The sequence below is a fragment of the Bombina bombina genome, chromosome 4, assembly GCF_027579735.1.
Source record: "Bombina bombina isolate aBomBom1 chromosome 4, aBomBom1.pri, whole genome shotgun sequence".
Classification (NCBI taxonomy): domain Eukaryota; kingdom Metazoa; phylum Chordata; class Amphibia; order Anura; family Bombinatoridae; genus Bombina; species Bombina bombina.
The window spans coordinates 1,169,219,055-1,169,237,857 of record NC_069502.1 but is presented as its reverse complement, the minus strand read 5'-3'; the positions used below and the strand labels follow the sequence as shown (position 1 = coordinate 1,169,237,857).

The 18,803-nt window shown below is 35.4% G+C and overlaps 1 protein-coding gene across 1 annotated transcript in view; it reads right to left on the bottom strand.

Annotated features, from left to right (window-relative positions):
• The window catches only part of LOC128658136 (calpain-13-like), a 281,469-nt gene that overhangs the window by 91,213 nt on the left and 171,453 nt on the right, over positions 1 to 18,803 (bottom strand). The window contains exons 8-10 of the mRNA XM_053712636.1: positions 8,481 to 8,566; positions 6,604 to 6,678; positions 5,596 to 5,756 (exon numbers count right to left, since the gene is read on the bottom strand). Coding sequence (XP_053568611.1) covers positions 5,596 to 5,756; positions 6,604 to 6,678; positions 8,481 to 8,566 — 322 coding nt within the window. The remainder of the gene's footprint in view (positions 1 to 5,595; positions 5,757 to 6,603; positions 6,679 to 8,480; positions 8,567 to 18,803) is intronic.

Genomic DNA, 18,803 nt, shown 5'->3' with positions numbered 1-18,803 from the left:
TACTTTCCTTATTTACCCCCTTTGCTGTGTGCCCCTAACTGGCATCATCAGAGGTGTTAAGAAAAAACAAAAAAGCAATGTAAGTTTGCCTAACAAATTAGCCATGGCAATCTTTTCTATTCCAGTAACAAGTTTAAATTGGTTCCTACAAATAAGGCTAGTAGTGTGTGGGGTGGTAATAATTAAAACAATTGCAGCAAACAAGATAATTTATTCTAAATGCTTTTACAGCCCACTGATTTGTTAATAGATTACAAAACAAAAGGGATATTCCAGTCAAAATTGAAATGCACTTACACGAATAACTAGAAGCAAAAATGCTTCCTGTAAAAGTTAGTGCTAACATTTTCCTTTGCACATGCATGTGAAGCATAGCTAGATATTCTCAGTGCACCAGCAATTTAAATACTACAGCTGCTCAGAATGCCAGTGGGGCTTGTATTGTGTCAGCTTTGATGTAAATTGAGTCATTAACAGATGATACAAGCACCTGAGGCTCTCTGTGCATGTGCTGAGTTTAAAATGCTGGTGCACAAAGCATACTTAAGTACACTCTTGAAGCATAGAAAAAAAGAAACCAATTGGTGCACACAGTTGTATTTTAATCTATAGTGTGCTTATAGTCACAATGAATAAATAACAGAAGTGAAAAGAAAAGAAGTGGCCTGTGACATCATCGGGGTACACCCTGTATCTGCTTGTTGCTGTAATCCTTGAATCCTTGTCTTTGAACCAACTGGGCTACTGTTAGTATTAAAGGGACACTGTAACCAATTTTTTTTCTTTTGTGATTCAGATAGAGCATGACATTTTAAGCAACTTTCTAATTTACTCCTATTATCAAATGTTCTTTATTCTCTTGGTATCTTTATTTGAAATGCAAAAATGTAAGTTTAGATGCCGGCCCATTTTTGGTGAACAACCTAGGTTGTCCTTGCTGATTGGTGGATAAATTCATCCACCAATCAAAAACTGCTGTCCAGAGTTCTCAACCAAGAAAAAAGCTTAGATGCCTTCTTTTTCATATAAAGATAGCAAGAGAAAGAAGAAACATTGATAATAGGAGTAAATTAGAAAGTTGCTTAAAATTGCATGCTCTATCTGAATCACGAAATAAACTTTTTGGGTTCAGTGTCCCTTTAAGGTCAATTTGGATAAATACAAAGCCAATATGCTATTATGGCCAGAGCGTGGTATAACCACTAAGTGCCCGGCGCTGCAGTAATTAGCCTAACTAATTACTTTTGGAAGCCCAGCATGTTTGGACAAATTAAAGGAACAGTTTAGTCAAAAATAAAATTTCTTGATACAGACAGGGCATGCAATTTTAAACAACTTTCCAAATTACTTTTATCATCAAATTTGCATTGTTCTCTTGGTATTCTTTGTTAAAAGCCAAACCTAGGTAGGCCCAAAGTAATTTTTCTAAACTCTTGAAGGCTGCCTCTTATCTGAGTGCATTTTGACAGTTTTTCACATCTAGACAGGGCTAGTAGCTGTATATAAATTGGTGAGAGCGTGCAAGCAGCAGCAGGGGATGTGTCACTGGTATAGGCAAATATATAAAATCAATAAAGCAAATAAGTGATAAAATACAAACACATTTATATCAGTAAACACATAGGTAAAATCCTGAATTGGTTCGATTGTGCTAAACAGCAGCAGGGAATGTGTCACTGATATAGGCAAATGTTGTTTGAATATATTATGAAATCAATAAAGCAAATTTGTTATAAAATACAAACACATTTATTTCAATAAATAAACACATAGGTAAAATCCTGAATTGGTTCGATTGTGCTAAACAGCAGCAGGGAATGTGTCACTGATATAGGCCAATGTTGTTTGAATATATTATGAAATCAATAAAGCAAATTTGTTATAAAATACAAACACATTTATTTCAATAAACACATAGGTAAAATCCTAATTTTATGACTGGTCTTAAATATTTAAGAACTTAAAGAGTAAAGGCAAGTATTTCAATAATTTAAAAATGCTATTGCATAGAGTTAAAATAAAATTGGGGATTTACATATACAACTTGTTTACAAGTTTAGAAATATAGTGGTGCACCACTCTTTATGTTGCGGTAGTAGCTGAATAGCTGATATATCACCAATCCACCTTATTATTTTGGTACAAAAAGGTTTGACTGTTTGCACACAAAACAAAGTAAAGTCACACTTTGAGAAGAAAAGTAAAAAATATGTGTATATATATGAATTGTTTCAATAAACGACTAGTCCCAATTGTATTTTCCTTTAAATATACGTTCCTTGTGCCTGTATAATTTCTTAGTTCTGTAGTTTATAAAGTGCCCAGTTTCATTTAGATGTAATAGTTCGTAGTTGGATCGTGTGTATAATTGGCAATATCGGCTACTTTACCTCTGCATGCCTTTCGGTCTCTTTGTGGGTATGTCTCCTCCACTCACCTTCTGGCATAGGTAACGCTGCAGCCTCGCTGATAGTCGTTGACGTCACATGCCAATTTTTTCTCCTGAAAGTAGATCCGGCTTCCACTCTGCGCAGAGAGTATCTGTAGTTTTGGATGAAGAAAAATAGTGCCAATGCAATCCTTTGCAATCCTTGGTCACTATGTATTCCTTTTGTTGGGCAAAGTTAGATTCCTGTAGGCAGTAGGACCATCAACGCGTTTCACCACTTGATGTGGCTTTCTGTGTGACATCAAACGACTATCAGCGAAGCTGCAGCGTTACCTATGCCAGAAGGTGAGTGGAGGAGACATACCCACAAAGAGACCGAAAGGCATGCAGAGGTAAAGTAGCCGATATTGCCAATTATACACACGATCCAACTACGAACTATTACATCTAAATGAAACTGGGCACTTTATAAACTACAGAACTAAGAAATTATACAGGCACAAGGAACGTATATTTAAAGGAAAATACAATTGGGACTAGTCGTTTATTGAAACGATTCATATATATATATACACATATTTTTTACTTTTCTTCTCAAAGTGTGACTTTACTTTGTTTTGTGTGCAAACAGTCAAACCTTTTGTACCAAAATAATAAGGTCGATTGGTGATATATCAGCTATTCAGCTACTACCGCAACATAAAGAGTGGTGCACCACTATATTTCTAAACTAGCAAACAAGTTGTATATGTAAATCCCCAATTTCCTTTTAACTCTATGCAATAGCATTTTTAAATTATTGAAATACTTGCCTTTACTCTTTAAGTTCTTAAATATTTAAGACCAGTCATAAAATTAGGATTTTACCTATGTGTTTATTGAAATAAATGGGTTTGTATTTTATAACAAATTTGCTTTATTGATTTCATAATATATTCAAACAACATTTGCCTATATCAGTGACACATTCCCTGCTGCTGTTTAGCACAATCGAACCAATTCAGGATTTTACCTATGTGTTTATTTATTGAAATAAATGTGTTTGTATTTTATAACAAATTTGCTTTATTGATTTCATAATATATTCAAACATTTGCCTATATCAGTGACACATTTCCTGATGCTGTTTAGCACAATCGAACCAATTCAGGATTTTACCTATGTGTTTATTGATATAAATGTGTTTGTATTTTATCACTTATTTGCTTTATTGATTTTATATATTTGCCTATACCAGGGACACATCCTCTGCTGCTGCTAGCGCACTCTCACCAATTTATATATTTCTTGTATCTTTCCATTATATATCTGTCTTTGGGAGCAGATAGGTGATAGTGCAAGGGGCAATTTGCGCACCATTAAGAATTCCATAATCCAGGGCTAGTAGCTGTGCCATATAGATAATATTGTGCTCAGTCCCGAGGAGTTATTTATGAGTCAGCACTGATTGGTTAAAATGCAAGTCTTTCAAAAGAAGTGAGATAAGGGGGCAGTCTGCAGAGGCTTAGGTACCATGTTGGTTATGCAAAACTGGAGAATGTATAATAAAGGGATTATCTATCTTTTTAAACAATACAAATTGTGAAGTAGACTGTCCCTTTAAGTACACTCTTGAAACAGATATAGCTTGTACTAGAGGCATTTTTGCTAATAAATGTAAATTGCAAAAATGCTTCAAATCAAAAGGGAAATGCTCCTGTGTACATTCCACTTTTGGTTAGAATGCCCCATTAGGTTTTATATAGACAATACTGCAGTATTGAACTTGTGGAGGTTTCAGCAGGCAAAATCAGCTATTGCAAAGGACAATAAAAAGGTAAATTCATTTATTTATTTTTTAAACTATTTAATACACTCCAGCAGGTAAAATGAATAACTGGGATAATATTTTACAGTACAATAAAGTAGCATTAGGCAGGGTTAACTCATTAGCTACTTAAAAGGCACAGTAAACACCTTGTGATTACAAGACATTACTGTTATGTTCCTATAGAATAACATACAGTATCAGCCAAGTCTAAACATTTATAAAACAAGTATCTTGTTTGCTGCAATTGTTTTTCAATACCAAATCTCCACCTTCCACTTTCCTAATTTAAAGGAACCCATCTGGGCTTGAGGCTGGTCATGGTTATTATGTTAGTATAACATGCATTGTTTGGCAAGAAAAGAGGGGAAAACAAATATTTATTGAAAAGTACAAAGCTTTTCTACTAAGCATAACTAATAATTAAATATAACAATCTCAAGCTATTTATTATCCCTTTAGCATATAGATGCCTATCCAATGAAACCTACATTTCAGTACCTTAGCTTATAGATTTGTGTATAGAGAGATAAGATAAGCAGATCTGAGCTTCCTGTAGACTCAGCTCATTTGAATGTGTTTGCTCTTGATACCAATCGGCTGTGGTTTAAATTAGTAACAACAGCTATTTGACATGCAAAATAAACTCAAAGGAGCAAATGGTAGCACAATACTTATCGACTGAACCCCATAGCTGCCGAGTAGCACTTGTGCTGCAATTTTCTTTAGCAACAAAGAGTTTAGCCGATATAAATTTAAACCTGATGGTAGAGTCAATCGAATAAAACTAATGCACATAGTTAAAGGGACTGTTTAATTTGTCCCTAGTTATCCATTTTACCTGCTGGAGTGTATTAAATTGTTTACAAATAGATAATGTATCTTTGTTTTGACATTTGAAATAGCTGCTTTTGTCTGTGGTGTCCCTACCTATAATGAAAATTTTAATAAGTAATGGCAATAGAAAAGGCAAGCAAACATATCCATCAGAAAAAAGTACATTCCCGGTTGGAGAAGAAGAGATAAGTAACGATAATTTTCTGTTTGTCTCTCAAAGTTAGCGCTACAGAATCTGTTGGCGCAATACAAATAACCGATAATAATAAAGTATTGGACTTTGGTAGATACAGAAATTAGACAAGGAAGCATTTTTGTGTATAGAAAGTGATAAGATAAGTAGTTCTAATCCTTTTAATGAGCTGTGCTTTCAAAGAACAAAACCAGCTATTTCATATACAAATATAGACCCAAAGGTACAATTTCTAATACATTTTATACTCTGCTACTGGTATAACAAGTCATTGCAAATACATTATGGGGAAACTAATTTTAGAGTACACTGCCCCTTTAATAATACTATCTAGAGACTGTATATATTGTAGAAACCTAACAAACATACCTGCAGTGCTGATACTGCTAGATGCGTTTCCCTCAACCCATTTGTTAATATAAGTGAACGTCTTCCAGGCATATTGTGGACTTCCAAAATCCAGGAAAGATGGAGAGTGGTTACAAATGGTGGCAAAGTTATAATTCTGTAAAAAATCCTGGCAGGAAATCCTAAAAACAATGTGTAAAGGGTTAAGACTTTAAAGTGCTGCAAGCCTGACTATCCAATTATTTTCCAAATATAAGGTTTAAAGGGATATTTTAGAATAAAAATAAAATGCTCTATTTTGTTTTAGCTTTTACTTTTAAGCAAATTATTTTTATCTTAGTGTTTAACCCCTGCATAAGGCCTAAATATACAGTTACAATTGTGCTTCTGTGATACTTGAGAAGAGAATACATCTTGTGAGACAATCAGGTGCAGGCACACATGCATATTCTCCAATCACTGTGCATATTTTTACCTGGAGCAGAGATTAAGGGCTCCAGGAGTGCAACTTTGACTATGTGTTTAAACCTTTAAATAATTTATTTTATATTAAAATGCTGTAGCAGAGTGTCCCTTTAAAGTTAACAAAAATATTATAATAATAAAGAATGAATTGAGGGCTAAACAGCGAAACAGAAGGAATAGTTATTTAAAAAAAATCTGATGTCTTTAAAACCTATATTTGAAAACTAAAAAAAATGCTTTGTTTTTAAATAATACAGATTTGTTTTTTTATACAATATTTATAAATAGATAATGTAATGTTTGTCAATCTGAGTGTAAGTTAATTATTGATTTTTGGTTAATTAGATCATTATTATATGTAAATAAATTATATTACATTATTTATAAAATGATGTATGATAACATGATATGAATATAAAATTCAGCTTGCAGTAACTATATTTTTTTTATAGTCATTATTATAATAATTTTTTTTAAATAGCATAATATTAATGTGTCATCATATTATTAACATTTATTATTATAAATTAAATATTTTAATCACATAGATGGTCTCATACATACCAAAATTCACCATCGTTCCTTTGCACATTTAGCTTATTTCTTATTTCAGGTCTAACTCTTTCCCATTGGGATGAACTAAAATAGATCAAAGAAGAGTGTAAGTACATTTAAAATACTATAATTATACAGACAGAAGCGCTTAACCAGGAAGGAACAGTAGCTCAATAGCTTGTACAATGACCCTTGGGAATGTCTCCTTAAAGGGACACTGAACCCAAATTTTTTCTTTCGTGATTCATATAGAGCATGCAATTTTAAACAACTTTCTAATTTACTCCTATTATCAATTTTTCTTCGTTCTCTTGCCTTCTTTATTTGAAAAAGAAGGCATCTAAGCTATTTTTTGGTTCAAAACCATGGAAAGCACTTGTTTATTGGTGGATGAATTTACCCACCAATCAGCAAGAACAACACAGTGTGTTCACCAAAAATGGTCCGGCATCTAAACTTACATTCTTGCATTTCAAATAAAGATACCAAGAGAATGAAAAGAATTTGATAATAGGAGTAAATTAGAAAGTTGCTTAAAATTGCATGCTCTATCTGAATCACAATAGAAAAAAATTGGGTTCAGTGTCCCTTTAAGGGTGATGGGAGAAAACCAGATGTGGATTCCCTCCCAAATGTTCCTGTAGGGATATGGTCGCACCTTACTGAATAGGCCCACAGAAGGCTGAAAGAATCATCTTTAGTTGCCATTTTCCTTGGTCAGAGGAGGATTGCCTGGTATTTCAGGGATGAACTGTTGTTTTTAGGTGGGATCAGAGTGATATACTTTAGGAAAGGTCTCCTATGTGAAAGGCACAATGGGGCTAAAAGAGGCTGCTCCCATGAGGTAGTCTGATCTTAGAAAGATTCAGGGAACAGAGCATATGAGGCAAAGTGAATATACAATCAGGAAACAATCATGAAACGAGTGACAGATTTTAAGGCTGAGAAATGTTTTGCAGCAGATTAAAGTGACAATTCAAAATTTAAGCAAACCAGACAATTTGCATCAAAATACGCATGAAATTCAGGAGCCATTATTCAAAATCAAGCAACGTGACAACATTCTCAAGCCTTTTTTTTATATATGCAAACCTTTGCCAGACAAATGATTTGTTGGATGAAAAACATGCGCTTGCATTTTCCAAGCCTCTGCCAGACATATTGTAAGCGTATTATGTGAGTTCCCCATCTGCTTGCTGGTTAAGGGATAGCAAAGTCAAAATTAAACGTGCATGATTCAGATAGAGCACGCCATTTTAAGACATTTTTAAATTCACATTTATTTTCAAATGTGCTTCGTTCTCTAGATATCCCTTGTTGAAAAAGAATACGCACATATCCTACACTAGTGGGAGCTAGCTGCTGATTGGTGCTTGCACGCATTTGTCACTTTTGATTCGCTAACTAGATGTGTTCAGATAGCTGTCAGTAGTGCAATGCTGTTCCTTCAACAAAGGATAACAAGATATTGAAGCAAATTTGATAATAGAAGTAAATTGGAAAGTTGTTTACAATTGTATGTTCTATCCAAATCAAGAAATACATTTTGGGGGGTTCCTGTCCCTCTCTATTGTAAGCAAAAAAAGCCAATATAATGGCACATGCAGAAAATGGTCAACATGTGCTATGGCACAGATTATTAAACTGAGCAGACTGCAACAGCAATTATATAGAACATATTTTTAAACAGATCGGATTACGTGACAAAATACACATTTTTATTTGTTTTAAAGATACAAAGCATTTGTACGTTTTCTAAGCAAGTCTTCTTTTTAAAACTAAACACAAGATAATACAAATACACCAGTATAGTGCAGGGAGTTTTTCTTCTTGTCAGAGAGAATTTTACCATTTACTCTTTCTCCAAAACGAAAACTAAAACATACCCATCGCTCCATCGCCCATTCCATTCGCCCTGTCCCCAAGGATTCCACACACGAACAATGTCTTCTGTTCTGCTGCTATATTCCACCTATCAATAAATTCATAAAGAGAAAATATATTGTTGACCGCCATAATTCTGGAATTACCCACTACAAAATAGGTAGAGATATCTGCTAAAAACAATATGTACCCTCATACTTCATGTATATGTTATTTTGCACACAAGCATTAGAAAGACGTTATATTTGTCTCTTAGAAATAGCTACACACTATTTTATTCTACAATCAACAATACTGTTAAACACTAAAAAGAAAATATGCTCCTTGGGACTACATTAAAAGGACATTAAAGTCATTTTTCTATATATGCATCAGAAAAGGGATATAAACCCCCAAGATTCAGAAAGAGCATAGAATTCTAAACAACTTTCCAATTATCTTACAGTATCTAATTTGCTTCGTTCTCTTGGTATCCCTTGTTGAAAAGTATACCTAGGTATGATTAGGAGCAACACTACTGGGGGATAGCTGCTGATTGGTAGTTGCACATATATGCCTCAAATGATTGACTCACCTGATATGTTTAGCTAGTTACCAGTAGTGCATTGCTGTTCCTTCAACAAAGGACACCAAAAGAATGAAGCTAATTCGATAATAGGAGTAAATTCAAAAGTTATTTAAAAATCGTATGGTCTATTAGAATTATTAAAAGAAAAAGAATTCGGTTTTATGTCCCTTTGAGCAAAATATCTGTAATAAAACACATAAATTAAAAGCATTTAAACCCCTTAAAAACTAGCAACAGAAAGCGCAGTCTTGCCGCCGGCAGCGAGACCCACACTATTTTGGCCTGAAAAACTCTTAACGAACAAGCGACGTACAGACTACATTGTGGTCATTAAGGGGTTACTTGTTATTTTGCAAAATTTGCAGGAAACACCCTTGAAAAACCTATTGAGGGTTGTTTATCTTATTTTCTTCGTTGTGGCCAGTTAAAGTGAATGTGCACCCCAGAGCATCCAGCTAGTGAGGCCATGCAATGATTGGAGGAAGCCGGTTTAGTAATCGATATGCTAAGTACGGCATGAGATGCAGGCGGAGTATCGCCGGTCTGGGTTTCCTAAAGAAAAAGGTATTTAAAAAAAACGCTGCAATGTAAAGTTTAATGAATAAAAGTGCCCCTGTTTTTAATAGTATTTTAAAAAAACGAAAACATATTCATTAAACTTTACAATCACTTTAAGCACAGATATAACTGAGTTCCTGTGCATATCAACATATCAAGCAATCACTGCATAGCATGTAGGAGGGTCAAGGTTCTAAAATCCAAAACGTGGTTTAGAAAGGAGCGCCAAATCTTGGCGAGGTCTGGTGCGGTATAGGTGTGAAAATATGGTATTCTGTCTGAGAAATTGTATAGCGCTATAGCTCAGCTACAATTATGGTAGTTGTGCTGTATAGATGTGTAGGTTTTGATATCTAGATATAAGATCTAAGAGTGGCACAGTTGATACATAAAAGCATTTAATACATATTAAACATATAAAACAAGGGTGTCGTTTAAAATATATTTTAACAGAACGGCAAGAAATAATGTGTAAAAACACATAAACACATAAATATCTATAAAAACACGCGTGTTTTGCTTTTTAGCTGTATGTATAATGTCTCATAAAATTCGTCTCATATATAGTGTGTTGGCATAAATCTGAAAATAATAAACAATAAAAAATAATAAAAAACAATGAAAAGTAAATAATGTCCAATAATCCCTTCTCAAAGTTAAGAGATATATAAAAAAAGGTTAAGTAGTGTCCAAAAATCCCTTCTCAAAGTTAAGAGATATAAATAGATTTTCACATGTGTATCCAAAAAATAAACTGTCCAAATGTAAGTGTTGTCCAAAAACGTGGTATAAATGAATAGTGCAAATCCAGCAGATTCAAAAGTTCTATTAAAAAAGCTTTGCAAAAAACATTTCAAAGAGACATTTAAAAAACATCAAAATGAAGGTAGAAAAAAAGGTCTATCAAAATATGGTGACAAAGAATAATCCGTGAAGTCAATCCAAAATAGTGATAAAAATAAGTCCAAAAAAGATGTAAAATATCCAAAAGATAAAAAACAAAAAATAAATGATTAGTATGTGCACAAACTAGTGAGAGTGATCCCAAAAAGGGGGCTTATGTGGAGGGGTTATGTTTCCATGTAGAAAAATTATTTGCTGTATAAAAATAAAAAATAAAAAATAAAAATAAGCAAAAATACAAAAATATAAATAAAAATAATCCTAGGGAATCTTCAAACCCTGAAAATAAAAGATAATAACAATAGTGTAATACTGTATTATAATTCAACAATCAAGGAATAAATAGCTCACCATAGCTCTGTCAACGCGTTTCGGCCCTCAAGAGAGGCCTTTATCAAGACTATAGTATGGTGTGGGTGAGCTGAAGACTTTATACCTTTCTCTAACCAATCAAATTGCATTGAAATTGCGCCAAATTTTTTTGCGCCAAAATTTTGCGCCAAAATTTCGCGCCAAAAATGTGGTGCCGGAAGTGTTGAGCCGGAAGTGCTCATCTGTATAAAAAAAAAAAAAAAAAAAAAAAAAAAAAAAAAAAGTTCACATTTGTCTCTGTATCATTTAGATAAGGCTTTTATTTAGAATTTGTCTATGTCTATGTTTATTAAACATTGTCTATGTTGTTCCTAATGTGTTTATTCGTGTTATGTGCCCTAGTAGTTAGCTGTGGGGTCAAATGTTATGGTTTGCCGGTGTTTTTTTTTTTTAACCGGAAATGGCCGCTGAGATGTAAACATCCGGTTAAGCTATATCGGATGTTATGGGTGAGGCGGAAGTGGTATTTACTCTGTACCAATCAGATCCGGAGGGGCAGAAAGCAGTTATCCCACATGTAGAGCCAGTTTTACAACTTGGCATGAAATATATGACAAAATACCGGTACGTTTCTGAACCGGAAGTAGCCGGAAAAAGTAAGATACTTTAACATCCGGTAAGATTGAGCCGGATGTTGCACCTTACCGGTCATGGTTAAACCGGAAGTGGTGTGTATCCTAGCCTATTCAAATTCAAAGGGACAAAAAGTGTTAACCTTGGTATTTGTCTAGTGAACAAAATCAATGTAGGGATCACGGTACAGAGAGTGTATATTGTAAAATACACAGTTTATATATATTGGAAAATATATATATATATATCGAAAAATACATAATCTAATAAATAGAGATCTAAAAAACCTTAAAGGAACTTTTGGAAACTTTCTAAAAAATTTTTTAGGATAAAAATATAAAAGATATGTAGTATAAAGAAAAACTTTTTTACAATGCATCTATGATTGGTTAGAAAATCTATAGAAGGAGTACATTTGTATCAACCTGTATTCTCTTTTTGTCATGTGCAATATTGGGTATTGGAAGTCTTATTTTCTATCTAAATGTGCCTGGTATAAAAATTAGTTAACCATGTGCGCACTATGATAGGAGTTTTTTGAAATCTGATGTGGATATGAAGGAAACTTGTCTCATACAAGTATATGAATGTATTTATGTAGATTGTGAGATCAATGGGTACTTTTATCGATCTAATTGATTAGTTGTCTTTTGGGGAATTGTGAATTTAAATTTGTTATGAGGTGTAATCATGTTGTTGGTATTGGGATTATGTTACCTCTATACACATTTTAAATTGTGTTTATATTCTTATGAAGAGTCAGGCTTCGGTTACTTTCTAACTTATTCTGTTAGATATTTCCCAGATGGAGAGGTTGCTAAGTCAAGTGTCTCTTATGCTGTTGACATATTATGGGATCATATCTTGTTAATATTATTGGCATCTCATATGCTGTTGACATATTGGGGGATCATATCTTGTTAATGTTATTGGCATCTATATAGTCTCTCTGTATGTGTAATAAGGTTTGTTGGAACTCATCTTATGGCTATTTGAGTAGAGCAATAAAAATAAAGATGATTAGATTGGCTTTAGAGATCCTAATATAGATCTTTGTGTGGATCTATGCAGGACATCTTCATTAGATATATTTTGTTCTTGTCGTGTCATATATTGACCTCGTTATGTTTTCTTTATTGTTTTCCTTCTGTATGAGGGCAGCAGTGTTTTCCGAATAGATATTCAGAAGTCAAATTTATGTGTGTTTCAAGCTTAAAAGATGTGAGAGGTCTTCCTTGTTGTTCAGACCCTTCGGGTAGAGACAATCCAGCTCAAATATCCATCTGGATTCCGCGATTAGGAGCTTCTTTTCATAGTTGCCTCCCCTCCAATTAGGCTTTACTATCTGGATACCATAGAAGTTTAGATCCTTGATGTTTCCTTTGTGTTTAATAGAAAAGTGTCTATACAGTGCGGTGTCTGTGCTGCCATGTTCAATCTGTAGCACATGTTCCCGTATTCTGTCTTTTAGGCATCTCGAGGTTTGTCCGACGTATTGTAGTCCACATTTGCATTGTATTATGTAAATTACCCCCTTGCTGCTGCATCTGATCAGATCCTTTATTTCATGTTTGATACTGGAGTTGTGCGGTGAAAAGTTTTTGATTTTCAAGCCTCTCTTACACGCCTTGCAGCTCGGGCATGGGAAAAAACCTTTTATGGGTTTCCCGGATATATCTCTCGTCTGAGGTGTTGTTGGGCGTGGAATGCTAGGAGATAGAATGTTCTTAAGGTTATCTGATTTTCTATAGATAAATTTCGGTCTGTTGATGAGTGTTTCGCCAATTGTGTCGTCATCCTTCAGTAGATGCCAGTGCTTTTCTATTATTTTCTCGATGGTTCTCCTGTTTTCGATGTACTGCGTGATAAAGGCAACCACTATGGAGTCGGTGTTCATGTCTCTCCTAATTCTCTTGTCTTTATACTTGAGAAGTTCCTTGCGATCCTTTTGCCTGACTTCTTCTATATCTTTGTGGAGTTTTTCCTCTTCATATCCTCTCTCAAGAAAGCGTTTTTTCAGTTCTTCCGCCTGGGTTTCCCATAAAATGGGGTCCGAACAGTTCTTTTTCAATCTTAGTAACTGTCCCTTTGGTATATTCTCCTTCCATTTGAAATGATGGCAGCTGTCCCTGTGGACATAGTTGTTACAATCCACAGGTTTAAAAAATGTTGAAGTCTGAAGTTTCCCATTTTTGATGGTAATTTTTAGATCGAGGAATGTGATTTCCTTGTCACTGATCTCGTAGGTAAATTTCAGGTTGTTGGTGTTGTTATTCATAACCCTTATAGTGTGTTCTAAATCTTCTTTGGAGCCTTTCCATATCAGGAGGATGTCATCTATGTACCTGTAGTAGGAGACTAGGTCCGCGCCGGCTGGGCACGACTCCCAAAATATGTGTTCCCATTTGCCCATGTAAAGGTTCGCATAGCTCGGCGCGAACCTAGTCCCCATGGCGGTGCCGCACAGCTGTCTATAAAATTTCCCATCGTGGTGGAAATAGTTGTGCGTTAGAATATAGTTAATCCCTTCCAGAATGAATGTCTTCTGTAGTGCCGGCACTGTGTGGTCCTTCTTGAGAAAGTACTCTACAGCTTCTCGACCTCCTTTGTGTGGTATGCAGGTATATAGGGAGGTGACGTCACAGGTGGCGAGTAGGTAGTTCTCTTTCCATTCTGTATTCTCCAGACTGTTCAGAATCTGTGTGGAATCTCTCACGTACGATGGTAGTTGTGTCACATATTTCTGTAAGTTCTTATCTAGATATTCAGACAGATTACTGGTTAGAGACCCTATGCCGGATATGATGGGTCTTCCCGGAGGGTTGTGGAGGGTCTTATGGATTTTCGGGAGGTAGTAGAAGACGGGAGTGATGGGATGCTCCACGCTTATGTATCTGAATTCTTTATGGTTCAGTATTTTGTTGTTATGTGCCTCTCCTAGAATCCTGTCCATTTCCTTCTTGAAACCATCTGTGGGGTTGTTCCTCATAATTTCGTAGGTCTTGGTGTCTGACAAGATTCGTCTGCATTCTGTGTAGTAGTCTTCTTTATCCAGGACTACTATGCCGCCCCCCTTGTCGGCGGGTTTGATCACTAAGTTTCTGTTCTTTTCCAGTGCTTTGATGGTTAGCATCTGGCTCTTAGATAGATTTTGTTTGTGTTTCATTAGTTGATTCTGACTGATTTTCTTCAAGTCGTTGCATACCATCGTCTCAAAGATTTCGATGGCGTTGCCCTTGCTGGATGTAGGGTAGAAGGATGAGTTGGGTTTTAAGTCAGTGTGTTGGTATGAATCTGTGGGTCTATTGTCATATTCGAGAGGTGACTTCATAAAATGCCGTTTCAGTGTTAGCTTTCTTGTGAATTGTTTGATGTTGACAAATGTGTCAAATTTGTTGAGGCCTTTGGATGGGGCAAAGGAGAGGCCGTAGCTTAAAATAGATTTTTCTTTGTCCGTTAGAGTAATAGAGCTGAGGTTGTATATTCCCTTGGTATTCACTTCATTCTCTGGACTGTTTGTATGTTCTTTCTCAATTTTGCCATTTATTCTCCTTCCGCCCCTCTTTCCTCTGTGCTTATTCTTTTTTCCATAGGGTGTTGGAATTCGTCTGTGTTGGAATTCTTCCTCTTTATGGAGGTTCTTTCTAGTTCTTTGGTCGTCAATTGGTGATTCACTAAAAAATGACTGGAATTGGAGGCTGTGGGAACGTCATTGTGGTTGACGTTAGAAATAATGTTAGTGGATGTAGGGTTTAACTGTCTTTGGTCGACTTGTTTGTTTGCCCGGTTTTCTTTGTTGTCACTTGGCTTCGACCTGTTGGTGTTGGGTGTATTTCTATACCCTTGATGTTCCATTCTGAAGTTATGTTCCATCCTATTGTGATAGGAATTGTGGGAGTAGTTGGTGTGGTTGGGCTGAAATTGATTCTCGTAAGTTCTATTTGGTGTGTGCATTTGCTCCTCATATCCAAAGTTGTGTTGTCTCCTGTAATGTTGTTGGTCATAGTCCCTTCTGTAGTATGGTCTATCATAGTTTCTCCATCTTGGATATTGGTTTCTTCTATATGTGAATTTTTCATTGAAATTCCACCTTGGAGAGTTGAAACCTTCCTTAAACTGATGTGGTCTTTGGGAATGATGGTAGTCCGATTCCTTGTGAAGAAAAGGATCCTCTTTTCGGTTATTCCTGTGATTCATTACTCCATTTGGACGATAGTGGTATCCCCATTGACCCTCATTGCCATATGCTTGGTTGCGTCTTTCCGGGTTCCACCTCTGGTAGTTGTTATATTGTCTTTGTCCATATTCATTGTTTTTATCTTTTGGGGTATGTGGTTCATATTCATAAGTATGTTCCCCTCTATTGTGGAATCTCGGTTTTTGTCTGTTCTTTTTGTAGGAAACTGTTGTCCATTCTTCTTCGTTAGCTGATGGTCTTTGGTTCGAGTTATCGGGGCAAGGGGTTTCCATGTTGTTGTCCTCAATGGTGTTGTTTTCATTAGTGTCCTTGTTTCTGATGAGGTTTAGTTCTCTGTTCAATTTCTTACTTTTTTTGTTTGTGATGTCCTCTCTAATTTTCGATATTTTCTTATCTAGGTGTTCTTTTTTCTCTAGAATCTCTGTGGTTTCTATTAATTGGCCTTCTGGTCCAATCAGATCATCTTCATTTGTTTTTATCTCTATATCTACCTGTTTCAGGATAGATTCTCTATGTTCGATGATGGCTTCCATGAGGGACTTTGATGCTGTGATAAGTATGTTACCCCATTTGTTAATAAACTCTGGGTTATCTGATTGAAATGCACATTCTTTATTGATTAGCAGCCCTTTCGGGATGATGTTTAATTCTAGACATTTCCTTAAGAATATAATTTCAGCCTTATATTTCACTTCTTGAATTAGCAGCCTCTCTAAATTTTTGAATATGGATGTGTAATCGATTCGCCCTGTTCCCTCCTGACAGTTACTAAGATTGAAAAAGAACTGTTCGGACCCCATTTTATGGGAAACCCAGGCGGAAGAACTGAAAAAACGCTTTCTTGAGAGAGGATATGAAGAGGAAAAACTCCACAAAGATATAGAAGAAGTCAGGCAAAAGGATCGCAAGGAACTTCTCAAGTATAAAGACAAGAGAATTAGGAGAGACATGAACACCGACTCCATAGAGGTTGCCTTTATCACGCAGTACATCGAAAACAGGAGAACCATCGAGAAAATAATAGAAAAGCACTGGCATCTACTGAAGGATGACGACACAATTGGCGAAACACTCATCAACAGACCGAAATTTATCTATAGAAAATCAGATAACCTTAAGAACATTCTATCTCCTAGCATTCCACGCCCAACAACACCTCAGACGAGAGATATATCCGGGAAACCCATAAAAGGTTTTTTCCCATGCCCGAGCTGCAAGGCGTGTAAGAGAGGCTTGAAAATCAAAAACTTTTCACCGCACAACTCCAGTATCAAACATGAAATAAAGGATCTGATCAGATGCAGCAGCAAGGGGGTAATTTACATAATACAATGCAAATGTGGACTACAATACGTCGGACAAACCTCGAGATGCCTAAAAGACAGAATACGGGAACATGTGCTACAGATTGAACATGGCAGCACAGACACCGCACTGTATAGACACTTTTCTATTAAACACAAAGGAAACATCAAGGATCTAAACTTCTATGGTATCCAGATAGTAAAGCCTAATTGGAGGGGAGGCAACTATGAAAAGAAGCTCCTAATCGCGGAATCCAGATGGATATTTGAGCTGGATTGTCTCTACCCGAAGGGTCTGAACAACAAGGAAGACCTCTCACATCTTTTAAGCTTGAAACACACATAAATTTGACTTCTGAATATCTATTCGGAAAACACTGCTGCCCTCATACAGAAGGAAAACAATAAAGAAAACATAACGAGGTCAATATATGACACGACAAGAACAAAATATATCTAATGAAGATGTCCTGCATAGATCCACACAAAGATCTATATTAGGATCTCTAAAGCCAATCTAATCATCTTTATTTTTATTGCTCTACTCAAATAGCCATAAGATGAGTTCCAACAAACCTTATTACACATACAGAGAGACTATATAGATGCCAATAACATTAACAAGATATGATCCCCCAATATGTCAACAGCATATGAGATGCCAATAATATTAACAAGATATGATCCCATAATATGTCAACAGCATAAGAGACACTTGACTTAGCAACCTCTCCATCTGGGAAATATCTAACAGAATAAGTTAGAAAGTAACCGAAGCCTGACTCTTCATAAGAATATAAACACAATTTAAAATGTGTATAGAGGTAACATAATCCCAATACCAACAACATGATTACACCTCATAACAAATTTAAATTCACAATTCCCCAAAAGACAACTAATCAATTAGATCGATAAAAGTACCCATTGATCTCACAATCTACATAAATACATTCATATACTTGTATGAGACAAGTTTCCTTCATATCCACATCAGATTTCAAAAAACTCCTATCATAGTGCGCACATGGTTAACTAATTTTTATACCAGGCACATTTAGATAGAAAATAAGACTTCCAATACCCAATATTGCACATGACAAAAAGAGAATACAGGTTGATACAAATGTACTCCTTCTATAGATTTTCTAACCAATCATAGATGCATTGTAAAAAAGTTTTTCTTTATACTACATATCTTTTATATTTTTATCCTAAAAAGTTTTTTAGAAAGTTTCCAAAAGTTCCTTTAAGGTTTTTTAGATCTCTATTTATTAGATTATGTATTTTTCGATATATATATATATTTTCCAATATATATAAACTGTGTATTTTACAATATACACTCTCTGTACCGTGATCCCTACATTGATTTTGTTCACTAGACAAATACCAAGGTTAACAATTTTTGTCCCTTTGAATTTGAATAGGCTAGGATACACACCACTTCCGGTTTAACCATGACCGGTAAGGTGCAACATCCGGCTCAATCTTACCGGATGTTAAAGTATCTTACTTTTTCCGGCTACTTCCGGTTCAGAAACGTACCGGTATTTTGTCATATATTTCATGCCAAGTTGTAAAACTGGCTCTACATGTGGGATAACTGCTTTCTGCCCCTCCGGATCTGATTGGTACAGAGTAAATACCACTTCCGCCTCACCCATAACATCCGATATAGCTTAACCGGATGTTTACATCTCAGCGGCCATTTCCGGTTAAAAAAAAAAAACACCGGCAAACCATAACATTTGACCCCACAGCTAACTACTAGGGCACATAACACGAATAAACACATTAGGAACAACATAGACAATGTTTAATAAACATAGACATAGACAAATTCTAA